The sequence below is a fragment of the Pteropus alecto genome, unplaced genomic scaffold (assembly GCF_000325575.1).
Source record: "Pteropus alecto unplaced genomic scaffold, ASM32557v1 scaffold75, whole genome shotgun sequence".
In the NCBI taxonomy this organism is placed as follows: Eukaryota; Metazoa; Chordata; class Mammalia; order Chiroptera; family Pteropodidae; genus Pteropus; species Pteropus alecto.
In genome coordinates this window covers 13739569-13767195 of record NW_006440638.1, presented here as the reverse complement: position 1 = coordinate 13767195, position 27627 = coordinate 13739569, and the positions used below count along the sequence as shown (strand labels likewise).

The following is a 27627-nucleotide window of genomic DNA, read 5'->3' as shown; positions in this document are numbered from 1 at the left end:
GAAAACATACATTTCATAGGATTCTTTATTAATAGTTGGACTCATTTGACTTATAGAATTGATAATCAAAAATAAGAATCTTCCCTCTAGACACGAAGCCAGTTCAAATTGATTATGACAGGTAATTGTTTCCACATGACACAGTTATTAGCTCTGTTGAATGAGTAGGTGGTCTTGATATATTTTTTAGAGGTCAGGCATCTTTATACCCCAGTCTCTAAATGAAATGTGAATTTTTGTTGACTCCCTCCTGAGCCCTGGGGACAAAGTGAGCATTATGGAAATCTGTTCTTCCTGGATAAGGAAAGGCCACGTTTTAGAGTTAACAATGCCATAAAACTTCCATGTGTTGAAATAAGTGTATATTCTGTGGTCCCATTCTTTAAGTTGGTAATGCCAAGATTTGCTTACAAATGTATTGTTTCTGTTAAGGAAATTTGCATTCATTTCAGTTCCTTTTTCTGAATAATGCTTTGTAATAGGCGCTAAGCGCTTAGATTAGTTGGGGGTGGGGGGTAAGAAAGAAACATTTATCAGACATCCACTGGATGGTGGGATCCTGTGGGCCAGGCCTTTTCAGTAAGGTGGCTCACCCGAAGAGCACAGAGCGCAGCACACAGCACTCTGCTCCAGCAGCAGGGAAGCCGGGATGTGAGTAAGGGAGGCTTTGCCCAGAGCTGCAGTACACATGTAGTGGAGGCCAGACTTGCAACATTGTCAAGTCTCGGTTCTGTCTCCAGCTAAGAAATGAGACTTCAAGCCCCTCTTGGTTACCTGTACATAGAAGGAACCCTCCCTGCCTTAAGGAATTATAGTACTTCAGGGATAGGTGAGGTAATGTATGTATGAGTACTTGAAATTGATAAACCTAAACATATGTAAGGAATTATTACTATTTCAGTAAAACAGCCAACACCCAGGAAATGAATAGCTTTATCATCACAATAATACCAACTGTGTCGAAAGAATAATATTAATAAAGTTACTGTACACAATCATTTTCTCTAATACTATCATCTTATTTTTTCAGCCGAAGTTCTGATAAGTGAAGGCGTTTGTCCAAATTCTGCAAAACTCCATTGTCAGTAGATCCACATATATTTAGCAAAAGATAAAATACATTTCTTGTTTATATCCCTTTTGTTTTGAAATTTTAGTTGGTATAAATGTTGATCCTGAGGAATTAAGTTACTACTTTAAAACTTTTCTGAAAGATAAACATCATTTGAAAATATTCCAGATTGTGAAAAGGTGATATTCTGTAAGAGTTTGTTGCAACATTGTGCAGTACACACTATGGGGAAATGAGTAGTGACTTGCCACGCTGGGCAGCTCCTTTAGGACCTGATATGCTTACCTGCGGCCCTTTTGTACTCTTTAGCCTTGCATGGCCATAAAGGCAGTGATGAAACTTGCCCTCAAATCAGAAACCAGATTTCTCATTCCTCTTTGCTTTTCCAGTTTTTAAACAGGTTAAATCATTGTTGGTGAACCATTCTCTGTGCCATCCTTGGCACTCTTCTGTGTTCATGCTTGTTTTATAAACTACTTGGCATAGATATCCAAAAATGGCCCTTGAGATTGGAGGTGTTGATGGCTTGTCATGCTCAGAAATTCCCTTGGCTTCTGGTCAGGAGTTAAACTAGGAAAAAAAAGGACTTTGCCAACTTCCTCACTTCCAGTTAACTTCTAAACATAAAACCATAATTCAGTCTAAGTAATTATGACATTCACTAATAGAGTGACAATTACTATTCTAGCATTCTTTGATCAGTTTCTTGTAATTAATATACCTTTTTATTTACATTCTCTGAAAGAGGAGAGTGACAGATGTTTGATTGTTAGGTAGATAGGTCCATCGATAGATCTTCCCTTGCCGTTAAATTCTAGAATAGGATGAAGGATTATCTGGGTACAAATGAGGAGGCCTAACACAAATTTTAAAACACACACACACACACACACACACACGTGTTGTCATTGAAGCCCTACCCATGCAGATCATGCCAAAGAGGTACATGAAGATGCTCTCTTCTCGCTCCCAGGCTAATCAGGGAAGGGAAGACCCTTGAGAGACAATGATTGGCAGTGCTGTCCACTGCCGCCCCCAGCGCTTTCGCATTCACATTCGCAGCTGCTGCCTGGAAGTGACAGCTCCAAGCCTATTATAGGAAGGCGGCCCCTTTGGAGAGTGTAAAGAATAAGCATTTGTATCCTAAGGGCATGTATGAACTACATCTAGTTTTCCCTGAATCTGGTCCTTGAAAGCAGTTAGCCTAGCATTCAGTAAAAGCCTAACTGCAGTGGAGCCCATAGAAAATTGTCATGTGTGTTGTGAGCACTAAAGCCGCCTACAGATGCTGTACCAAATAATTGTTTCCTGTCTAATATGTTAGCATGTTCCCTGTATTTATTACCAGCAGTTTACAGTTCCCTTAAGTAAAATATAGAAAGGAATGACATCTTAACTGAAAGTACAAGTCCCCTGCCCCTCCCCATTATGACCAGTTGTTCTATTACATGATCTTCACAAGTCCTTCTTGCAGCCTCATAAAAAATATTGTGAGGTCTGTGAATTAAAGCAATCTTTGATATTTGAAGACAGTCAAATTGATTTATTAGTAATTTCCATAAAATACAGTTTCCATCATGGTAGTAAAATTAGGACCTATTTAAGTATATGGGTTTTTGTCTTTAACATTTTTTCATATTACTTTGATGAAACAAATCTCTAAGAGAATATTGGCAGGCGTCCACAGTAAAGGAATGGGGAACTTTTGCTAATGGCCAAAATAAGTTTGATTTGCAGTATCCAAATTTATTAGAAGGCAAATACTTTTCAACATAGGTGACTCTAGACATAAAAGCTTGAGTGGTCAGACAGATGTCTTTGCCAAGTTTTAAGTCTTTTTAGTTGGTCTAGGACGGTTTGTGAACACTTTCAAATAGGAAAAATGGTGTATGCACCTCTGCGTTTTAACTATCAAACAAATTTTAATGTCTTATTATATATCAAAGTCATTATGTAATAAAAGGGCACTACTTTTGGAGCTAAGATACACATGATTTTGAGGCCCTGCTCCATACTGCCTGTTTGTCCCTGGGCAAGTTGTCTGTAAAATGCAATAATAATACCTATGCAAATGAGATAACATAATCAATGAAAGTACCAAGTACAGTTTCAGTGTTCCAGATAGAACGTAAGCGCAGATATTAGCTTTGATCTTCCCCCTCCTCCCTTTAAGAGGACCAGTTGAAATCTTCAGTTTGTAAGAACTACAGACACTTGTCCAGGGCACCCAGTAAGCATTTTTGAGTACCTACTATGTATGCTGAGCTAGAGACATGAAGAAAAATCACATATTATCTCTGCCCACCCAGAAGAGCTAATTACTTTGAGCACTAGTTAGAGCCGGGCACTATTCTAGACACTTTGCACAGACTCATTTTCCTGTGTCATATTGCTATCCACATCTTATAGATGAAAAATGGGCTGCTAGAAGACCCAGTAGCCAAGAGCTTGGGTTCTGGAGTCAGAGAGAAAACTTCAAGTCTCAGTGCTACTAAGTAAAACTTCCTATCAGTTATTTACCATCTCTTAGCTTCAGTTTCTACACTGGTAGCATGGGGTAACAAAATACCTGTCTCATAAAGTTCTTTACTGAGAGAATAAGTAAGTTACCTAAGGCCAGCCACCTAGTAGAGCAGGGGGTTAAGACTCGGTCCCTCTGACTCTGAAGAAGTATTTTCTTTTAGGCCAGACCAGTAATGGAAAAAAAAACGAATATAAGATTTGTGTTTGGAGATGGTACAACTCATTGCCTTTCTTTCCTTTAACTTTTTTCTTCCTTTCTTCAGATATTTTTTTATGGACGTGAAGCCTTCCTGGACCCTTTTTGATAATTAAAAATATATTTACTCCTTTAGTGCAGAATATGTGGTTTAAAAAAATTAAAAGCAGGATTTCAGGACTGGATCCACAAAATTTTTAAATACTTGGCAGTTTAGCAAGTCTGAATTTCAGGCAACTTTTGAATCTGGAGGAAAATGTTTCACATATTCATAACACAAAAGTGGCTAAAAGGAAAGAGACTAATATTCATATTAATCGATACTCTTTAGCCCTAAGGTGTGTCATTTGTGGGTAACCAAAAATGGAACAAGGAAGCATAAATGGGTACATCTTTCAAAAAGTCAGTGTCATAATGTTACCAAATGGAGGTTCAGTGTGATGATCTTATTTCAGCAACATATTTAGAAAGATATTTGGCATAGATCAAATGACCTTGTCCACATGCCACAAAACTTGGAGGGAGAGTAGTGCTATTTCTGGAGCATCCTTCACATACATGTGTTCTCTTCAGCCCTCTTACAAAACTTCCTATTTCACCTTAGCTCACGGACGCTGAATCTTTAGAGAGCCCTTTTAGGTTTATTGTTTCTACCTCCTTAGGGGCTCTTGAAGCTTAAAATGTATCTTTTTACCATATTAAATTAAATATTGGCACCATATACAGTGGTTTCTATTTAAAAAAAAAAATTGCCAATTCCCTGCCCATAGATATGGACCCCTTTAAAATGTGTGGATTAAAAAAAGTCAGTTTGGCAGTCACAGTATTCCATGAAAGATAAGGTAGGAAGGAAGCCCTACCGAAGAATGACTGTTAAATCAAGACTGACTCTCACAGGATGCAGAAGGGAGCTTAGAAATGGTACTGTAACTGGCCTGTTGTCAGAAGCCTAGAAATATAGAAAGCTTTACTCTTAACGTTTTTAACTGGAAGAATCCAGAAATGATACACGTTTCTGTTTGCCCACTTTGCCTCAGAAGCAGAAACGATGGAAGCATTTTGGAGTCAGATTAAGGAACAGTGGTCCATAGAAGGCAGGGACCCCCTGAGCATCATAGGGAGCAGCGAGCCTTTTACTGAGAGTAGATGTCTGCCCACAGACACATAACCATGTACACACACAGGTCTGTTTGCTGCTTCACAAAAGAGAAAGATATGTTGTGGGGCTTGTTTTTAACTTGAGTAGGTAAAGCATCATCTCAGTACCTCTCTAACATAGTTCGATATCACTACAAAAGCAATGGAGCATGTGGGTAAAGATTTTGCATGTGTGCATCCTATTCTTGAACCATTTAAGTGGCTGTAATGATGAAGTGATTTTGGCAGAATTATGAGGAATTATAAAATAAACATTATAAAATACCATGTAATACCGTAAACAGTAGCTTACTTGTGTGTCGGGTATTTCTTATATGCACAGGTGGGTTTGCAGCTGCAGTCACCACGCCTCTGGATGTGGCAAAAACAAGAATCATGTTAGCAAAGGTAAGTGACAAAATAACGTAATATAGACACAACAGATGCTTCTATCTATCAGCACGAAGGCTTATATGTATATAAAATGAATAAAAGTGGAAAACGCCTCCCTGTAATAGCAGCCTTATGCTGCCTGTTGAACCACTAATGAAACTGACATTGACAAAACAATATCCATAGTCATTGCTGAGACAAATGTCTATATAGCATTTTACCTTCTCATCATCATTTTAAACTACATTATGTAAGCAACCAGGGCTGGTAGTGCCTCTGCCTATTAAGACTACATTGGCTCAGAGAGTTGACATGCTTCACACCATGTCAAGTGTGAAGCAAGCAAGTAAGCTAGAGTCTCAGAACTTAGGTCATGCTTGATTGTAACTAGGTGAATTAGGACAGTTGTCAGAATTAAAACTTCTTTGTTTAAAAGAAAAAAATGTTTTTTTAAAAAGCTGGACTGAGACTTCAGGGAATGCCATACAAGTAACAGATTTGGACCGAAACAAAAAAATTAAAAAGTCATGCCCTTGTGGAAAAGTGGAACAAATAGGGCAGAATTATAGTATGTAGGTTGACAAGGCCAAACCTAAGAATGTCAACCATGTTTTAAATTGAACATAGTAAAAAGGTGAAGGGATTAACAAGTACAGATTGGTAGTTGCAGAATAGTCATGGAGATGTGAAGTATAGCACAGGGAATAAAGTCACTAGTATTGTAATAACTGTGGTGTCAGATGGGTTCTAGACTTATTGGGTGATCACTTCATTTTATATATGTCTCATCACTGTTGTACCCCTGAAAATAATACAATATTGTATGTCAACTGTAATCGAAAAAAAAATTAAAAATAAATTAAACATAGTACTCTTTATTAAATGTAGTTATTAGCTACTTAGGTAAGTTGCATAATTGTACCATTTATATTGATCATCTCTCATTATTCTCAGGTCAGTTAATATTGTTTTCAGTCTTTTTCCTGTTCAATAGCTGTACGTGAATTATTTGGGTGAGCTCTGCTCATAGTTTGGTAATGAAGCACCTAGAAAAGCAGCTTTCTGTGGGCATGGGCCAAATCATTGTTGCCTGTGGGTTTGAATGTAAGGGCTTCTGGTTAGCGAGATCTAGGGGTCCTGATTTCCCAGAAACTCCCCAGTCTATTTGGAACTGGGTCCTAGATGAGGCTGTTAGGGAACCATGCCTCTGAGGATATCTGAGAGCCAGCTGTACATTAGGGAGTTTCATAAGATAATGGCTTTCTCTTTTGTCTTTTCACGCAGGCTGGTTCCAGCACTGCTAGTGGGAATGTACTCTCTGCCCTGCATGGGGTCTGGCGGACACAGGGGCTGTCAGGGTAAGGACAAGAAGTCATGCTCAGTTGTCTTCCACTCTCCACTGGCTCTTCCTCCTTTAGCCTAACATTAAACAGATGCTTTTCCTTTCTTCTGCTTATTTCCTGGTTGGGGTCTCTTTATTTATATTGTACGAAACATTATATTTGATATATTTGGTTATGTGAGATGTTATTGTGCAGTGAAGATGATGCAAATATGCTAGCCAGCCTTGTCCATCTCGATGTTAAATGACATCCACATATGTGGCTCCTGCTAGCTTCTGTGCTACAGCGTTGAGAAGATAGGCTTCCAGTTATGTAATGCAGGAACACAGGTGAGTGAGGAGAACATTGTCGGAAAAAAGGATTTGTGGTTTGGGATACTTTTAACTATTATTAGCAACAAATCGCTTTCAACATACCATAGTTCATGACACCTTACTTGAAACCCACTGTTCTATATTATCAGCTTAGTGCCTCAAACTTCTAGCATCATATCTTAAAAAGCTCTCTTCAAAATGTTATTTCAATATTGCTTTTACGACATAAACTTGGAAAACTGGCTGAATGTTAGGATCTGAGCAGGTGTGTAAAATTACAGTTTTCTCTTTGGAATCATCCACTAGGGATTTTCCTGAGCGCGCAAAGCAGCACCCCTTTGGGAGGGTGTCGGGAGTGTGCCTAGTGACGGGGTTTGGCTGGTGTGAACAGCAAAGCTGCGGTGGTGTCACCTCATCTTGGTGCTGTGTTTATCATTTAGTTTATGGTAGTTTCGTATACATGTGGCAGGTTTTTATTTCAACTAGTTGATAGGAACCATGAAGCATGTTGGTCAGGCTCTAGGTAAGGTTTTTGCAGGAGAATAGCCCCATCTTCTATTCAAAATTTCCAACTGGAAGTTTGAAAAGTAGGTAGTGTTGGATGGTTGTGTTGAGTGTGACAACTCTGATGGAATGACTCTGGTTGTCTGAAGGACTTAAGATGTTAAGATAAGAATTGGGTTTAACGGAAAGGAATAATTGAGCCCGGGAAGGGCAGAGGGCAGCTTCCATGCCATAGTCAGCCATTTATGGCTAATATGTTGGGAAGAAGTAAAAATCTGGTTGCTCATAGCAGAGACACATTGGACACCAGTTCCACATTGAACAAAGAAATGGTATGAGAAGAAAATGAGGGCTATTTAGTAGCAGGTAAAAGATTCTTAGTGTTTCAGATAGTTTTGGGCCACACAGAGTTGTTGCTTGCATACAGTAGCTTTTTTAGATCATAAAGTCAAATTGCTGAATTTCACTCTAATTCATTTCAATATATTTCATATTAGATCCTGTGGCAACTTTTGGTCAAACCTCTGCTCTTGACCTTAGCTCTGTGGATTTGATGTTGACCTGCAGCCCACCTGCCTTTCTTGAGAAGGTGGTGATTATGTGGGTGATGTGCAGCATAACTGGCAAAACCATGGCCACTGAAAGTTTGTAGAGAAGGAATTTCGTTGAGTAGATGATTGAAACTAAATCTTCCTTGTCCCAGTTATGATGTGTACTTGATGTCATGTAACTAGGAAGTGCCAGAATTTTAGGCTGAGGACAGGTGTCAGAGACATGCCAAGGGCCTGTATCTGTCCCATCAGCTCTGAAAAAGTAATTTGGAGTTTTGCTTATCTTCTGGAAGCTTCTTAAGTCTTGGGCGCTCATACCTCGGGGATATTGCAGGTTCAGTTCCAGACCACTGCAATAAAGTGAGTATCACAATAAAAGGAGTTAAAATCTTTTTGCTGGAAGAGGGTCTTGCCTTCAATTTGTAAAAAAAAAAAAAAAAATGCAACATCTGTGAAGTGCAATAAAGCACTAATTACCTGTTACAGTTAAACGAGGTGTGCCTGTATGCGGTGTGGTCCTTTAGCAGCGTATTACAGGCAGCCAAGCTTGTCACTCAAGAAGTGACAGTTAACTTTCTATTAATGTCATAAAAGACAACAAATAGTTGGTCAAAAGAATTATAACCAAAAGCAAGCAAAACAGAAAACCCCTAGAAATGTGTGCAGCTGTTCTGAGGGTTGATCCTAGACGTCCTCATACCTGAGGTGTCTCATCTGCTTCCTGTCTGGTTTACACACACACACCCCTGAACACACCTGCTGACTTTACTGCTGCTCAGGTTGCCCAGCATATACTCTCCACCTTGCAGTGAAATGGCGCTGACCTCTCAGGGTAAATCAAAGTGGTGACACTTTGGTCTCTTCCGTGTTGGTTCACACAGGGGAATACCATGTTCTGGCACATATTCGGAATGTGTGCTCTAGGGCAAACTGTTTTCTCCAAAATAAAAATACCACGTGTTCATTCAGTCCAGTAGCCAGAAAGCAGATGGAAAACCTGCTTATCCTGCATTGCCCCTTCCTACTTTTCTTCTGTTAATCAACTGGCTTTTTTTCTTGACTGTGCCCTTTACGAAATAACATACTACTGCCATGTGCACCTTCCTTGTGCCCAGCTGTGTTAAATGCTTTACATTTGTTATCTCATTCAGTCTACGGTCACTAGAACACAGCCCTGCTCTACTCGAAGCCTTTGCCTTCGAGTTTGGTTGGGGTGCTCACTGTACAAATTGCTCTACTTTAAGGCTATAATTATGTTAATAGATTCAACTGTCATCTAGTGAAACCATAAACTGCTTCCATCTGCCTCTAGCCAGGAGCAGCTGAGCTCATTAACAGAAGCCGAACCAAGACGCTAGCTTTTTGAACTGAGATAGTAAAGGAGTAAGCATTTCGTGGCAAATGTGGTCTTGCACAGCTCAGCCTCTGCTGGCTTCCCTTCCAGCACCCTTTCCTTTGTAGGGAAGGGACAGGGAGATGAATCTGTCTTTTAGGAAGGACACAGTGGACTTAAAGTGGTAATTTATGAGTTTCTGTCCTCACCAAGCACTTCATACAAAAAACAATTCGCATGATGCAGAGCTGAACAACTTTTTTCCTTACAGGTGTATTTTGGTTTTCTATAAAATTTTCACGGTTATTTCTAGACAAGAAAAAGAGGTTTTCATTTTATCTGAAGGATTTTACTTAATTTTAATTTTTAGCTAGCTAATTAAAATAAAGACCCCCCTAAAACTACTCTAAAATCCATTTTTCTCAGAAGTGCTGAGTGCTGCATACAAAGGGGAGGTGAGTTGACCTCTTCCCCACAGTTGTGCAGAAAGGAAGCAGCCAGAGCGGCTGTGAACCAGGCTCAGGGCTTTCCTTCCTGTCCTGTTTCTTGGCGAGCCACCATTTAGCTTATCATGGAGGTTTTCCCCATATCTTAAAAGATATAAAACCACTGTTGGCATAACCTGACCATTTTCAGTTTTCTTTCCTAGACCTGATCTCCTCACTATTAAGTTTTTTCCCTTGTAAATCCACCAGTTCTGATTTTGTAATTTTGTTTTTCTCCTCACAAAAGTAATACACTTTGAAAAAAAAATGTTCAGTTATTACAGAAATACAGACAGGGAATATTTCCTTTAATCGTACCCTCCAGAGAAAGTGTAACACATACCCCTGCCACATTGGTCAAACATACAATCATATTATACATACAGCTTTTGGGACTTGATTTTTTTTTAGAACCTGCTGTGTTTATTTTCTGTTGGTACCTATGGCCTCCCTCATTCTTAGCAGCTGCATAGTCTGTCCTGTGTGGATACTGTACCAGAATTTATGTAACCAGAAGGGGTTCTTTGTAGTTTTTTTTTTTTTTTTTTAATCAGCAATGCCATGATGAACTTCTTTGAACAAATATCTGTGCATAGCTATGAGAGGGTTTTTAAAGAATGAATCTCCAGTTTACATCCCCAGTAACGTGTTCTTTTACTTTGTCTCCTCAATTATTCCAAAGTTGCAACTTTGACAGTGGCTGGTCTTCTGTAGTGCTTGGGGACATAACCTGCAAAGAGATTGTGCTCCTTTCCCAGCCACAGTTCATTCAACTTTCTTGTCCTTCATCAGAGAGAAAGAAAACAAGGAATCCATGGAGATTCATCTCCCTGTTGTGGCATCATGTTTGTGGGTCTCTAAGGACAAAATGCGACCGAGTGACTGGGAGGAGCAGCAGTTATCCAAAAATCTCCTCTACACCCTGAGATCACTTTAGGTTTCCAGGGTAGGCTGGGCCTTTCAGCCTTCCTTAGGATTCAGCCCTTTGACTCCTTTATAAAAAAAAGTCAATTTCATCATCTCTGAAAGACAAAAACGGTCTGGAAGTTTCAAACAGGACCATGGTGGGGCAGAGATATTATTTCTTGACTAATTACTTGACTTAATTGTGAGTGCTCACAAGTAAGCTGTTTGGTATGTAGCCACTTTAGCCAACAAACAGCTGGGTTCAGACTTCAACACGTCTGCTTGGGAATGTGCTTTGGTGCCATTCTAAAAGGAAAAAAAGATTTTTAAGTGCTTTGTGGAGTTTAATGAGCATGATGTGTTGAGTTGAGCAAGTTCTGGGTGCTGGAATTTAACCTTTTTTTACGCACAATTTTTAAAAATCTCTCCTTTTGCTTTCCCCCCACCTAGATTATTTGCAGGTGTCTTTCCTCGAATGGCAGCAATCAGTCTGGGAGGTTTCATCTTTCTTGGTGCTTATGACCAAACTCGCAGCTTGCTGTTAGAACTTGGCAAAGAGAGCCCATGAATCACAGACGGCCCCGCATCCACTTCTTTCAAGAAGGAAGACTGCTGTGAGAACTGTCTCCCTTCCGGGGAGCAGCTGTTCAGCCATCTGAACAACAAAACACAGAGCTAAAATCCAATTCTGCTAAGATTACGACATGGAGAATGTGTCTTCCATGCTACAGGCTAGCTGGAATGATGTTGTTAGCCTGTTTGCCAAAAAGTAAGAGAAAATGATGTCCACAGCGGTACTCTGAATAAATAAGTTTGGTAATGCTGAGTCCAGGCCCTTCAGAGCTTTCATTTGATCTATATCTGATCTTTTATTTCCTGCCACCTGCCAGCAAGCTCGGCGGAAGGCAGAGATGGTTAGAATTTTAAAAGAACGGCTAGACTGGAAAAAGGAAGGAGACTTGAGGAAAAAGTTGCATGTGTGGGTGGGTTTCTCCACTGGGTTAATTACTGTTGTGTAAGCTTACAGTTTTGTTTAGAAAGAATGAGCTACAGGTGCCCAAAGAAAGTTCTTGCTGGGTAACCAGGCTGTTCTTAATTAGCCTCAGATTTAACCTATAAAAACACACAACTGTATTATTTTACAGAGAAGTGTCCAGCAGCCCATGTGGTGTGTGAAAGAAAGCAGCTGCAGCTCGAGTGACTAGGTGTGTCCTCTGAGGAAGCTGAGCCACACTCTCCTCTTCTCCATATCAGACCGAAAGGAAGGGCTGGGGCCGGTTCTGCAAACAGTGCTGTTTCTTGGTCTCTAATCAGTAAGCTCTGTTGCCTGGAGTTCTAAGCTCAACACTGGAAACAGAAGGGATGAAAAGGGAAGGTCACCATTTTAGAGCTTGACTAATGAGCTCCAGGTGTTACAAAAATTCAGAATCTCAAGAATCTGGTGGTGTCGTGCCTTCCCTGGAGCCATAGTATATGATTCTGCTTCGCCTAAATTTTTTTCCTTTTTGAGACAAAAAGGTAATTAAAGGCAGAATGACTGCATCTGTGAGGGGATCTCTGGAATTCAGTGGGATGAAACAATGGTGGTTAATGTAGGTAGAATGACTTGAGCCACACGGTTAACATTTATAAATGAACCTTTATTAAAGACACTTCAATGCCATTTGTTAGACACTTCAATATTTTACATGTTTTTCAATGTACATTGTACCAAAATTTCTATAAATAAATAACTTTGTACATAAAAGTAATACTTCCTCTTTCACATTGCCTCTCAGAAGCAGCAAATTCACATATGTTGTGGAAGTAACAATCAGTTAACTGTTGAGAACAAAATTCTATATGTGCTTACCTTTTGGAACAGTGATGACATTAGACAGTAAAATTTAACATAGGTAACCATTTTGTCAATACCTACCTTCAGCTTTTTGGCTAAAGGACTTTGCTTTCTGAGCTTTTAAGGACCTTGTTAGTTTCAATGTAATTTTTCCTGAACTATACATTGGCACTCACAAGATGGTTAGCTACAGGTCTCAAAAGTGCAAATATACCCAGGACCCAGGTCAAGGGCGACATCTTACACAGTCCAAGCCTAGGTCTGCCTGTGCGAGGGAAGGACATGGACAGGCCTGCTCCGGATCCTCAGTAGAGATAAGCTAGCCCTGAAAAGTAAGGACTCGATCCTTTTTCTCCCCTAAGACCAATGTAATATTAATTATATTGGCAGAACTAAAACATCACTATTGAAAAATCCACAGGTACCAACAGCAGCAGCCTCTATCTATCTTATTAAAAAGCCTCAAATGACAATCGAATGATACTGACCATATTTGCTTTTATCACAGAAGGAAGAAAGGCAGTGCTTAATTGTTCAGACCAAATGCTTGTGGTGGATTAATAACCCCCGTCATGCTTGTTAAAGAACTCAAACCTACGATAAAAAGTCATTGACTGCAGAAGTATATGACACGCGCACCTCTGGGCTCCACAGGGAGGCCTGCTGCATGGCACCCACACGTGAGCAATACTGGCATGAAGTTACTTCCTATGCAAAGTCTCTGCCCGTAAAGCACCCCAGGGGTCCTCTCCTACGGAGTGCAGTACAAGCCCGAGGACTCCATCCTTCCCTCCCACCAAAACTCCTGGGAACAATGTGGTTTTTAGCGTCTAAATTCCATCCATGCATTAAGGCACCAGAACTATCCCCCCCCAATTCCAAAAACAGCAACCTGATATGAAAAATAATATTGTCAAAATTGTACATTTTTTTCTGTTCACCATGCACTAAAGATTAAAATATCCTCTGTAAAAGATATATAATATATATGAAATCTCTGAAAACTCTTATGTACAATGGTATCAAATACTTTTCTGCCTTTTGTACACTATAGCCTCTCGCATTTCTGTGCTTCAGCTGCAAGTCTTTTACACTACTGATACTCCACATGGAAGTTAAAACTGTACAAATCAGTGACGCTTGAACCCAAGCTTCCTCACAGCCTCTCCTACCTCTTTCCTGTAGAGATCGACACAAGAGCTGAGGTAGACAAAGCCTAGATTTTCGGTGCAAACAGCAATGGCACACTCCGTTTCCCGGGGAACTGTCCTGTCAATGGTGTGGACTCAGGACTGGAGTCACATGCTTTGGGGAGGTGTCCATTAGAAAGAAGCAAGTGCTGGCCCTCGGTCGGGACGTCTGGGAAGCCCGAGGTGGCTTGTGTGAGCTCGAGCTTGCCTGGAGTTAACGTAGAAGGCAGGAGGGCTATGGAGTCCGGCTCACACAACCTTGCTAACGTCCAAGAGGAAGCCCCTACGAGAGATGAGAGGGCACGTCAGACCCTCTAGCCTGGCTGTTTACATGCTCCCGCAGCTGCTGGTGACTGCTGGGAAGACAGTAAAAATTTACCTTTCCCATCAAGAGGTGCCACTGGCTTTTTCTTCAAGGACGTCGGCATTCTATCGTGGTTACTGGGGTAGAGGGTCTCCCTGCAGTCAGTGTGAGATGCATCAACCGTCCCACTATTCAGATGATGGGGAGAATGTTCACGGTCACTCCGACCGGGTTCCTCGCTACTCAGTGTACCTGGCTGTGTACTGTCTCTGGACACAGGCTGAGGACAGAAGGCTTGTTCCTTGGAGTAACTGTCCATATCAGTGTTGCAGTCACTGCATACAACTGGGCCACTGTGCTCTGCAGGACACAGACGAATTAGAACCATCGCCACTGAAGTCTCCATCCCCACACAAACAGGCTACCTCACTCCACGCTGTGAGGCCAGAGCCCCACTTCTAGCAACCCTGTAAAACTCCTTTCTCCCCCAAGTCCATTCACATAAAAAGGACTGGGCAAACACCAAGCCATTAATGAAGAACAGGGTCTTCCGTGTTTAAAGATTTCAGGTTAATTTCTTCATCAGACAACGCAGTCATACTACTTTGATCACACACAAAAATCCCATTTGCATGAAATACCATGAAGTGTCAGAAGTCTTCTGAACAATTAGAAACGCAGCCTCCAAAGAGCCCGGGTGGAAAGGCACTTTTGTCTGGGGCCTTGCCCTTTAATTAAGTTGCTTATAAATCTGGACAGTTCATGCTCAGGCTCACCACACGATTTAAGAGACATCCTACTCTGGAACTAAAAGAGAGCCAGGCCACACACAGCTTCCTGTTTAGATACTGAATACCAAATTCTGAGATAGTTTTAGATGAATAATGTGTCTCCCCCTTTCATTAATTAATGAGGTCCACCCCAATTTTGATTTCAAGAACAAAATTCCTGATAAAAGCATCTCATACCCATCTTCTGTTGACCAGGCATCCCATCGGCTTTCTCCATCACTTTCCATGGCTCCTTATATCCAACACAGAGCTTGGGCTGCCTGCATGTAATGCCAAGAGCGTCTGCCTCTGGAAAGAGGCTTGCATCTCTCGGACAAACACCTGCAATAGATCCCCACACTTAAAAATGCTGGGTTTAGCATTTCATAGTAAACCTTAGGAGAATAGGCAAAACTACTAGAACAGAGTCATTTTAAAAATGTTCTTTAGAGTGCTGGATCATAGGCCCAGCAAGGAACATTTTCTCCTACTGTCTTCCCAGCAGGCAGGCCTTGCAGCATTCAGCGCCATATTAATAAGTTCTTACGAGGATAAACTTGCTCTAAGCAAGTGCTCAGTCTCTTCCATTGAAGTAGCTCACTCTTGTGAGAGCCTTCTAGTATGAGAGCAACTGAGACTCTAAGAAGAGACACTAAGCCCAATATAGTGACTTCCTGGGGGATGTTTTCTTAAAACCTTGCTGAACGTGCACTGGCTAGGTCCAAAAAAACCCAACGGCAAGCTTTGAATTGCCCCGCCTTCTAGTTCGAATGTGCTCAAAGTAATGCCATACGCCTGCCCTGGAGAGGGGCTGGAGGCCACCTCCAGCTCATGGGAACACAGTCGCATCAGACTTTGAGGCCTTACCATTGCTCTCAATGTGTCCATTGGCCTGATGGCCACCCTCAGTTCTGACCACACTTTCCTGTCGATCAGAAAGGGTCCCCTGAGAAGACAGGTAGCTTGGAACATCTGGTGGAACGATGGTTTCATCTGCAAAGAGACAGGACAGTCAAACAACAGATGTCCCAATCTTTTGTGGTGATGAGAAATGCAGACACATGTTCAGTTTCAGGCCCAGACACAGTATCCCCCCGACGGCAGCCTTCAAGGCCGTACACTATGGAGTCTTGCACTCGAGGCCCTGCCAGGGCCGCCTGGGCCTTACTTCACACCCAGGTGTACGAAGTGTGGCAATCAGATGTCTGAGTCCACAAAAGACAGAAAACAGTGATGGGAAAGGAGACAGAACTAACAGAAGCACTACACTCTGAGGTCACTGCAGCAACAACCCACCATGTGGCAACAAAGCCCGTGCCAAGGATGCCTGTGAATTACCAAAGAGATAGAAAATTGCAGAGTTCATAATGGACTAATAATATTTGAGAGTATTCCTATTTCATGTTAAATTCCTGGAAGTTAAAATAGTGTCAATGACACCAACGCCTCAGCTGTCCAGAATGGCTCCATATTCCCAAAGGTTATAGAGTTTTAAATATACTGAAGTTCTTGAAAAAGACTCTGGACCCAGCCTCCTTCACAAACGTCACTGATTTTTTTCTCTCCTGAAAATAAACTCAGCCAGCAGTGGCTAACCTGTGTTGGTGACACTATATTCCTCACTCTTCTTCCTGGTTTGGTAGATAATGCACACCCAGACCAACGACGTCAGGACAATACTGCACACCACAGCGATGGTGAAGATGCCCACGGTGGTTCCATCCTTCCTGCAGCCAGGAGTGGGCAAGATGCTCAGTTGACTGTGAGCTCGCTCTGTGCCTAGGGCATTGGACATCTCACAGGTGTATTGGCCTGCGTCCTCTGCCACCACATTCTGAACAACCAGCAGCTGGTTGCCAGGGGTGAAGTGGTGCCGCTCAGTGAGGCTCAGAGGGTGGTCCCCCTTGAGCCAGGTGATTCGGGGTGGAGGGCTCCCAGTTGCTTTACACTGCAGAGCCACCGTTTCTCCCACAGACACGACACGGTCTTCCAAGGGCACTGCCAAGGACGGGGTTTCTGCAAGTCAGAGGAAATATTATGGTTGTTACATGAGCCTCAACTGCTATAACTCTGCCTTGTTTTCTGGACAAAGGAAAATTAAACACATCAATGAAATGGCATATAACGTCTTTTATCAGAGTGGCAGGATTTTCAGAAGCCCTTCTAACACAATGAGTAAATCATTACCATGCTGGGAGGCACTTCTGCAAGGAGAATGAATTAACCTCTAGCCACAGAAACCTCCACTGTCCACAACTGTCCAGAGATGGGCCTATGTCTCTATTCTTCAAGACATGTCCATCCTGCCCAATTCAGAGGGCATTTCTTATCTAGAGTATTTTATACCTAAACCATTTTTTTAGAAAAGAGATAGAACTACTTGTTCAAGAAAATTTTAGAAAGCTGCCTAATGTAGAAACAGCCCACCACATTCATCCCCCTCAAGCTCCACAGAAGAGTCTGAGAACCCTGCCTCTAGGTACCTATTTTATTTTAAAAATCTCTCTCTCTCTCTCTCTCTCTCTCACACGTGTACACACACACAGGCGCGCGCACACACATATACTCAATGTAGAAATAACCGAACCTAAGACAGTCAGGGTGGCGTTAGCTGAAATGGAGCCGGCCGAGTTCTGGGCGGTACAGCTATAAACCCCCATATCATCTATTTTCACGTCAGTGATGAAAAACACATCGTCATCTGGCATGACATGCATGCGTCGCTCACGAGCAGCGGGGAAATCTGTGCCTCCATCCTTTTGCCAGGCAATCTGGGGGTTAGGGTGGCCAGTGGCAGCACATTCAAGGCGGGCCATAGTGCCAGTCCGGATGGCAATGTCGTGGGGCATTTTGGTGAATGATGGCAACACTGCAAAATATATACAATCCGGGTTGAGTTACAGAAAAGCTAAATGCAAAGGCCAGGAAAATCTTCTGGCAGGTAGATCTCCCACACTATGTCTGGGTATCAGTTCACCACCTCACTGCCCTTCAGCCAGTGCCTGCCTAGAACCGCTACTGCCACCTGTGAATGAGCAACAGGTTTCCAAGGCCCGCCCAGCTTCTCCCTGCCAGGAGCATTTCCATCAGTCTCTCTTGTACACCTGAGGCTGGTTACAACTCCCTCAAATGTAAGGCTTTTAACGAAACATTTCCTCTACTGTCCCTCATATGGTAAAGTTTCTACAAGGACATCCCATAAATGCTAGGGCCTGATGCTTGCCTGTCTTAAGTAACAAGCAAGAGGGAGCCTGGGAAACAAAAATATCTGCTCCCCCAAGATGCAATTACAGAGGGAAGGATGACACATCTTCCTCACCCGGAGAAAGCAATGGGACGGCTCTTCTCTCTTGAAGCATTTATCGCAAATACTCCCTGACAGTGGCAAGCATCGGCCACACGTCAGACATCACTACAGCTCCCGTCAAGGTCGCTTTGGTGGAGAATCTAACAGTTCACTGAGTTTCTGAGAAACATTGAGGACTCTCTCAGAATAGCCAAGACAACCACCCAGAGCATGGTAAAAAATGTTTTCTGTGGTCTGTAAGGGCTTAAAGAACACATTGGTTCCAACACTTTTTACTTAGAGGTTTAATAATCAGGAAAATCTTGCTAGGTTATAGGACTGTCAGGTTATACTTGAGTAAGTTAACTACTCAAGCTATTTACCTCTCTCCTTCTACCCTAAACTCACAACAACAAATTGTAGTCCTGAAGAAAGGACCCTGACAGGCTCTAAAGCTGTTTGCAGAGTAAAAAATCCTCGTCCAACACCCACAGGACCATTGTGCTATCAGGCTAGCACTCACACCAGCCTTGCACTCCACAGCCTCCGAAGAGGCGGGTGCCTGGCTGTCTCCACTGCTGACTGACCTGGCCCCACCCAGGCTGGCCTCTGGCTCTAAGGCTGAGCCATCTACTCACAGGGCAGCAGCTTGCCCAGGATCAGGGTATGCTTGGATCTGGATAGCAGACATCTTGGCTTACAGAGAATAATAAATACATAAAAACACAAGGCTTGGGCCCACAATTTTCTTTAACATAATAACTGGATAAAAACAAACACTTCTCTGAAAATAACCCTTAAACCTTCAAAACTTGTTCTGGGCCCACCTAGGCAATAGTATGATATAGTAATGTCCCAATGAAGCTTGTATGTCTCTTGTCTCATTCATTTCTATATGGATAACTGAGAAAATGATCACAAGTGTGGATTCGTAGGAACCTAGCACCAGAATTAAAAAGATAGCACCTCCATACCATTCACAGTGAGCCTGGCCTTGTGCGAGTAGGTGGAGCCGAAGTGGTTGGTGATGACACACTGGTAGCGGCCCTCATGCCCAAAAGTGACACGACGAAGGTGCAGAATGGTGGTATACTCCATCACCTCCCCATCCTGTGCACGGACGTGGGCAAAGTTCTCCATGTCAGCATTGACCAGGACCTCATTGTCCTTCTTCCAGGCAAAGGTCATAGGGGAGCTGCTGCTGCTGGCTGCCGAGCACGTGAACCGGATGTCCTTGCCCACCACAGCCATAGTCGTCTCTGGTTGGGTGATAATCTGTGGCTTTGGTAAATCATCTGAGGAGAGAAGAGGCAACGATAAGTCACCCAGGCTCTTAGGACACAGAGGGACCAGCTGCTGTTCCAGCTAACATAAAACTGAGTCAGACACTGAGCAGGACCAGACCCTTCTGGGTACCTGCACATCCTCAGCTCCACCAAATACTGTAAAGGGACTCACACCATGGATGTCTGGCCTTATCCAATTACAAGTCCATGAGCAGTGATTACCTCTAAGAGCACGCATTCCTTTACTACAAACAAATCCACCAGTACTCAATTATCGAAGAAAGCAGCAGTTTCTATGATAAGACTACAATTAGCTTTACTTATTTTAACACAAAACACACTTAACAGAGAGCCAGGAACTAGCAGTCATCGATAAACTTTACTCCAAAAGAAGTGAGGTACAAAGCACTTCCAGAATGGCAGAATAAGGAAAATCTGCACAGACCTTATTGATAAACTTTACTCCAAAAGAAGTGGGGTACAAAGCACTTCCGGAATGGCAGAATAAGGAAAATCTGTACCTCCATTAAAGCAATGAAAACACTAGCAAAAATCGTCATAAGCAACTTTTTCAGAATTCTGGAATATAATGGCAGGCTACGACAATCCATAGAGTGTTGATCAGGAAGAAAAGTGAGATTTGTAGCATTTTAACTTACCCTAAATCCCATCTCTTCCTCCCCAACTCTATGGAATCCTTGAAACCCAGCAGCCTAGCAATCATTGAGGGGGCAGAATGGCTTTGGAACTTCTCCAAAAGCCCCAGCCTCAGGGTTTGTATTTATTTGGCCTGATGCAGTTTGCTCAGTAAGGGAAGCCCTATCCCCAGGGCATCTGATGAAAACAACAGCAGCCACTGCTGCAGCAGTAATATCACTTGGGTCCAACAGAAGACAGCTAAAAACCTAAAATGGAAAGTCGGCTGCTTGAAATGTCAAAAGTGGGCTTTGAAAAGGTCCAACATATACCTGAGGATCTAGAAGGCCACATGCATGCACAGGGCTATGTGCATACCCAGGAAAGAAGACCTGAGAGGGTCCTAAGTTCTTACCTGCAACTGACCCTAATTGACAATCAGTGTAGACAAACAGTAATGGCACATCCCCAACGTAAAGATGTTGGGCAAAGGATGGGAGACTTATTAGTTGAAGTGATTTAAGGACTCTGTCCAATCATTTGCTAACCACTAAACTAACCAGGGAGAGACTTCAGTGGCTGCATAGAGCTGACTTTATAACATCTGTCCAGGAAAGTCACTGAATAAGCAGACTATAATAAAAAGAGTAATGACAAACCCCAGGGAAGACAGAGGGAGACTCTGATTTTCAGAGCTGCCACATTATTTTAAGTGCTCAGCTGTCAACAACAAACTACAAAACATGTAAAGACATGGGGAAAAAGCAGGCCATGAACTGTCCCTGAAGAAGCCCAGATCTTGGACTTACTAAAGAAAGACTTTAAATTGGCTTTATAAATATATTCAGAGGTGTTGTGTGCAAATATCTTTTCCCATTCAGTTGGTTGCCTCTTGGTTTTGCGGATGGTTTCTTTGGAATGCAGAAGTTTTTAAATCTGATATAGTCCCATTTATTTATTTTTCCTTTTACTTATCTTGTCTTTGAGGTTAAATTCATAAAATCATAAGACCAAGGTCCATAAATTTAGAAACTATGTTTTCTTCTATGTATTTTATTGTTTCAGGTCTTACATTTAGGTGACATACAAATGGCTGACAGATATATGAAAAGATAATTTCACTAGCTATTACGGAAATGCAAATCAAAACCACAATGAAATACTACCTCACACCTGTTAGAATGGCTACTGTCAATAAGACATGTAATAACAAGTGCTGGAGAGGCTATGGAGAAAAAGGAACCCTCATACACTGCTGGTAGAGCTGGTACAGCCACTATGGAAAACAGTATGGAGGTTCCTCAAAAAGTTAAGGATATAATTACCATATGACCCAGCAATCCCTCTTCTTGGTATTTACCCCTAAAATTTGGAAACATTTATCCATAAAGATATATGTAAACCCTTATGTTCACTGCAGCATTATTCATAGTGGCCGAGACATGCAAACAGCTGAAATGTCCTTCAATAGATGATTAAAGAAGGTGTGGTACATATATACAGTAGAATACCACTCAGTCATAAGAAAAGATGAAATACTGCCATTTGCAACAATATGGATGAATCTTGAGAATATCATGCAAAGTGAAATAAGTCAGATGGAAAAAGTTAAGAACCAAATGATTTCACTCATGTAGGATATAAAAACTGAAAGCAACAAACAAACAAGACAAACAAACAAAAACTCATAGGCACAGACAACAGTTTAGTGGTTACCAGAGGGAACGGGGGGGGGGGGCGTGTAGAAAAGGGTAAAGGGGGTCAAATATATGGCGACAGAAGGAGATATGACTTTGAGTGGTGAACACACAATGCAATATACAGATGTATTATATAACTGTACAATTAAAACCTATTTTATTATTTTATTAACCAATGTCACCCCAATAAATTTAATAAAATTTTTTATAAAAGAAATACTAAAAGGAATCGCTCAGGCTGAAACGAAAGGGTGGACACAAATAAAGGAACACTCAAAATATATAAAATTTGGAATGAAAGAAGGGATATTATAGCAATAAATGGGAATAATTACTATGAAAAACTGTATGCCCATAAATTAGATAACCTGTCTAACATGCACAAATTCTGAGAAAGAACAAACTACCAAAACTGACTCTAAGGATAGAAAATTTGAAAAGATGTAACAAGAGACTAACTTAATAATTTTAAAACTTCCTACAAAGAAAAGCCAAGACCCAAATGGCTACTACTGGTGAACTCTACCAAACATTTAAAAAAAAATTATCACTAATCTTTTATGAACTCTTCCAAAAAAACAGATGAGGAGGGAACATGTCCCAACTCCATCCTATGAGGCAGGTATTAACTATTAACAAAACAGACAAAAACAAACAAACAAAAAACACAGAAAAAAAGAAGAAAAAGAAAACTACATATCTTTATAAGTATAGATTCAAAAATCCTCAACAAACATACCAGCAAATCAAACCTCACAATATATAAAGAATTATATAGCATAAGCACATGGGATTTATCTCAGGAATACAAGGTTGGTTCAACATCCAAAAATCAATGTATTATACCATATCAATAAAATAAAGGGAAAAACCCCCACCTGATCACATCAACAGATTGCAGGAAAAGCATCTGACAAAATCTGACACCCTTTAATGATAAAAACACTCAGCACAGCTAACATCATACTTAATGGTGAAAGACTAAATGTGTCTTTCCTCTGAGATCAGGAAAAAGACAAGGATTTGTGCCCTCTTCATTTCTACTCAACACTGTTGGAGGTTCTAGCCTGAGTAATTAGGCAAAAATAAATAAATAAAAGGCACGCACCAAAAAGAATAAAAAACATGTACACTGAAAACTTCAAAACATCACTGAAAGAAATCACAACAGAGCTTAAAAAAATAAATAAATAAAAGGAAAGACATCTCATGTTCATGGATTGGGAAGGGGTAGTATTAAGATAGCAATACAATGCAATCCCTGTTTCAAAATCCCAATTGTCTTAATCGCAGAGATTGACAAACTCATCCAAAATTTTACAGGGAAATGCAAGGAAACCACAATAGTCAAAACAATCTTCAAAAAGAATAAAATTGGAAGACTACATAAGAACTAAAATCATAAAACTCTTAGAAGAAAACATAGGTATAAATCTTTGTGACCTTGTCTCAGGCAATAGTTTCTTAGATACAACATCTAAAGTACAAATGACGAAAGAAAAAAAATAGAGAAATTGGACTTCTTCAAAATTTAAAACTTTTGTGCTTCAACCATCAAAAAAAAATGAAAAAATAATGCACTAGGAGAAAATATTGGCAAATCATATTATCTAATGAGGGTCTAGTATCTCTAATATAAAGAACTCTTAGAACTCAAGAAAAGACAAATGACCCAATTAAAACATGGGCAAAGAATATGAATAGCCATTATTCCAAATCAGATATACCTATATCCAGTAAACACGTGACAACATGGTTAACATCATTAGTCATTAGGAAAAGGCAAATCAAAACCAAAATGAGACTCCCACTTCACATTGACTAGTACAGATAAAATAAAAAAGACAGTAACAAATGTTGACAAGGATGCAGAGAAACTGAAACCCTCACACACTGCTGGTGGGAATGTAAAATGAAACAGCCACTTCAGAAAACAGTTTGACAGTTCTTCAAAAAGTTAAACATGTAGTTTCTATATGACCCAGCAATTCCATTTCTAGGTATTTCCCCAAGAGAATGCACACAAAAACTTGAACACACCATTCACAGCAGCATTATTTATGATAACCCAAAACTAGAAATAACCTCAATGTCCATCATCTGATGAAAAGATAAGTAAAATGCATATGCATACACTGATTATTCAGCTACTAAAAAAAAAAAAAAGAATGAAGTACCGATACCTTGTAAAAAATTATGCTAAGTAGAAAAAGCCAATCACAAAATTGCCAATCACTACATATTGTAGGATTCCACTTATATAAAACATCAAGAATATGTAAATCATAGAGACGTAATGTAGAATAGTGGCTGCAGGGCCTGGGGACAGCAAAGAAGAGACTGCTGATGGGTATGGGGTTTCTTTCAGAAGTGATAAAAATCTTTCAAAATTAGAACTGAGGGTTACACAACTTTTCAATATTGTAAAAACCATCAAACTGTATACTTTAAAGGGGTGAATTTTATGGGATATAAATTATATTTCTTTTTAAAAACAGCTTTATTGAAATACAATTCAGCTATTTAAAGTACATAATTCTATGGCTTTTAGTATATTCACAAATATATGCAACCATCATCACAATTTTTAAAATACTTTCTTCACCTTAAAAACAAACTCCATACCTTTCAGCTACTATCCCTTCTCCCTCCGTCCCTCCCCAGCCCTAAGCAACCACTAATCCACTTTACACTTGTATAGGTTTCCCTATTCTGGACATTTCCTATGACTGGAATCCTACAATATGTGGTCTTCTGTGACTGATTTCTTTCACTTAGCATAATACTCCAAGGTTCATCTGTGTTGTATAACTGACTCTTTTTTTGTAACCTAATGATACACCACTGTGTGGTTACACCACATTGCAGTTATCCATTTATCACTTGGTGGGCATTTGGGTAATTTCCGCTTTTTGGCTATTATGAGTAACTGCGATAAACATTCATGTACACATTTTTATGTGGACATGTATTTTCATTTCTCTTCAGTATATACCTAAGAGTACAATTGCTAGGTCATATTGTAACTCTATATCTGGCTGTTTGAGAGACTAACAGACTGTTTTCCAAAGCAGCTACACCATTTTACATTCCCACCAGCACTACAGGAAGGTTCAGATTTTTTCCCATCCTCACCAACACTATTTACCTGAATTTTGATTCTAGCTATTCCTCCAATGGGTGGGAAGTGATCATATTTCAATTTTATAAAATATGAGTGCAGCGTATTTTATAATAGCCTGGACCTTTGATCTCCTGCTAAGTATATTTATGATCCCCATTAACACTAGATTGTTTTGGTGGGAACCTGATTGTTTTGGTGGGAAGCAGAGGTAGGGCTAAGAGATGTGGGATAAACAATTGCTATTATCCAAAAGATGCCAGGGCCACAGGTTGGAGGCTACATGTGGCATGTCAAAAGTCCTACCTTGGCACATCCAAAGGGAAAGACTATGCCCTATGGCAGGAAAGAGGGCACAAGGAGAGCTCTATATTAGTGGTCAATGACCAAGTATCTGATGAACAATGGACTGCACAGCCATTTTGTCCTAGAGAACGTGAGCACACGCTTACATTCTACATGGACGTTCCCATAAGACTATCAGTAAGAAAAGCTGCTATCACACTGATAAGAGTTTTTAAGGCTTTTTGCTGAAATGGTTCAGGAGAAAGGTGGGCAAGCCTTCTCTCAGAAGGTGCTGCTGGTGGTGGGTGGATGCGAGGAAGGAGGGCACTTGTATCTTGACGTCAGCAGGCACACTGGCCATTGCTATACCCAAAAAAGGACAGAGAAGTGGACCACAGGGGTCCGTCCCCATAGTGCTAGAGGAGCTACTATTAGGATCATCACAGCAGGGACCACAGAGCTCAGGGCAGACTGGGGAGGACAGAGGCAGAAGGGAATCACACCTGCCCAGCAGTTCCATTCAGGCCTGGGAATCCCACCCTCGCTCTGGGAACAACTCAAAACCCATCACATTCTTTAACCACATAAGACTGTGAGGTTGCATTATTCCTATCTTCAGTGCGCTAAACCCCAACCACCCCGGTCAAAAGATGGCAAGAGCTATGTTACAACAACAGAAGGAAAAAAGAATTTCAAGCTATGAGTAGAGATTTCAGTGGTTTGGAGAAACAGCAAGCGTGCAAGTCAACATTAAGGAATTATTTTTACTAGCAACTGTTCTCCTGAGACTTGTTCTTCCTGTATTTAACTTTTCATTCTTGGGGTTGGAAAGAAACACACATTAAAACCCAAGCCTCATGCACTGAGGAAAGTCACAGCTAAACCTGGGCACCAGAGCCCTCTTGAAACAACACAACTATCTTCCTGTAACTGATTATTCTGATCTGTAATTGAGCCAACTCATGTTCCCCTCTCATTAAATGCATGTAGTCCAAGAACCACATAATGAGGCAACTATATAGTAAATACTATGTGTGGTTCCAGTGGGAAATAAATTGCATCCAGCAGCTGATTGGTGACCACGAGCTGGGGTTTAACTCTGATCATAGGAATCACTCCCATAACGAAGAGTTCCTCCTTGCTTTTTATAGGGAAAAAAAATGAGAAAGATAACCTTACCACACACGAAACTCTCTGATGGCACAGAGAAAATGCTCTGGCCCTTCAGTGATTCTGGGTGGGCACAGGTGGCCGTCACGAAGGCCTGCAGCATCCTGCCCAGTAACCATGGGGGCAGCCACTTCAGCTGGCAGTCGCAGAGGAAGCTATCACTGCTGATACGGCTGAAAGAAAAATACAAGGGACATTTGAGGTGTGACTGAAAAAAAGGAATATTCTCTCAGAACACAGCACAATCAATCACCTCTGATCAGCTTCTGTCGTTCACACCAGCAAAATGGAATGGCAATGATTTTTCTCAAGGTTCCTCTCCAATGACCCAGAGCAGTACATATAATCTACTTGGAGATTTTGACAAAATGCATCTCTGGCTCAGTACATCAGGGGTGGAATTCAAAATTCTGCATTTCTAGTCATTTCTCGGGTGATGCTGACAGGACCACACTCTGAGTAGCAACAACCTGGAGTTCACACACAGTCTTAGATAGACACTGCTCTTATATGACCCTTGGGAGTCTGGCTAACCGCTCCTGGCCTTTGACCGCCAAGTAGAGAGGAGTAACACTGTCCCCTCTCTGCTTGTTTCTACTCTCCTGATAAGCTACTGGGAGCTTCCAAATTCAGTCTGGACTTTGATCTAAATTCTGAAACAAGTTCTGAGAAGGGCTCTATTTCTATGGGACTTTTTTTATTTGGAAAAGCTGCATGTTTTCTCCCAAGTGTAAGCCTGGCCAATGCGCTTCCCTCTTGTCTGTATATTTATCTCTACACCAGCACTATTCAGGAGGCCAGCAGATTTCAGCTTTGCTCCTTAAATAGTGCTTGTTAGTTAATTGCCACTGCCCGGGGAGCATGAGAATGCACAACTTTAGTTTTGTGAGGCTCCAACCAAAACAGAGAATATTTTCTTTTTCATTTCTCAGCAACTGAGGATCAGCTCTTTAAACAGAATTGAAATGACCATCTCAGTGGACATTCCTTCCTGAGGAGTCACTCGAAGATAAGTCAACCAAAGAGTCTAACTGCCCTGTTCCTGGAAGACCTCAAGGTCATGAGCTAAAGAATGGAGGCCAGCCCACAGCAAGGATGAAGACCGAGAAAGGAAACACATGGGCTTCCCTGTAACAAATTGTCTCCAGTACACGGTGACAGGGAATGCAAATGTGCTCAAAAATTCCAAAACATCACATGGGCCAATAGCATGGCAACGGCTCCTCCTTCACCCACCATTTTCCTCAGTCAAGCACAGCGACCAAGTGGACCATTTTTTTGTTTT

At 41.2% G+C, this 27627-nt stretch overlaps 2 protein-coding genes across 6 annotated transcripts in view; one reads left to right on the top strand and one right to left on the bottom strand.

Moving 5' to 3' along the window:
- Positions 1 to 12508, top strand: part of SLC25A26 (solute carrier family 25 member 26) — a 142502-nt gene extending 129994 nt beyond the window's left edge. For 4 of the 5 annotated variants that reach the window (XM_025050696.1, XM_015593778.2, XM_006917488.3 and 1 more), the window contains 3 exons: positions 5272 to 5336; positions 6606 to 6679; positions 11208 to 11583. In XM_025050696.1, the coding sequence (XP_024906464.1) occupies positions 5272 to 5336; positions 6606 to 6679; positions 11208 to 11325 (257 nt within the window). In that variant the 3' untranslated portion in view covers positions 11326 to 11583. Of the gene's footprint in view, positions 1 to 5271; positions 5337 to 6605; positions 6680 to 11207; positions 11584 to 11902 lie in introns of those variants that run through there. The other variant, XR_001517389.2, reaches the window with a different exon arrangement.
- The window catches only part of LRIG1 (leucine rich repeats and immunoglobulin like domains 1), a 109216-nt gene continuing 93965 nt past the window's right edge, over positions 12377 to 27627 (bottom strand). Inside the window, exons 12-19 of the mRNA XM_006917487.3 lie at positions 26352 to 26515; positions 19119 to 19439; positions 17446 to 17727; positions 16455 to 16874; positions 15726 to 15851; positions 15057 to 15200; positions 14164 to 14448; positions 12377 to 14067 (exon numbers count right to left, since the gene is read on the bottom strand). Of these exons, the coding sequence (XP_006917549.1) occupies positions 13811 to 14067; positions 14164 to 14448; positions 15057 to 15200; positions 15726 to 15851; positions 16455 to 16874; positions 17446 to 17727; positions 19119 to 19439; positions 26352 to 26515 (1999 nt within the window). The 3' untranslated portion in view covers positions 12377 to 13810. The remainder of the gene's footprint in view (positions 14068 to 14163; positions 14449 to 15056; positions 15201 to 15725; positions 15852 to 16454; positions 16875 to 17445; positions 17728 to 19118; positions 19440 to 26351; positions 26516 to 27627) is intronic.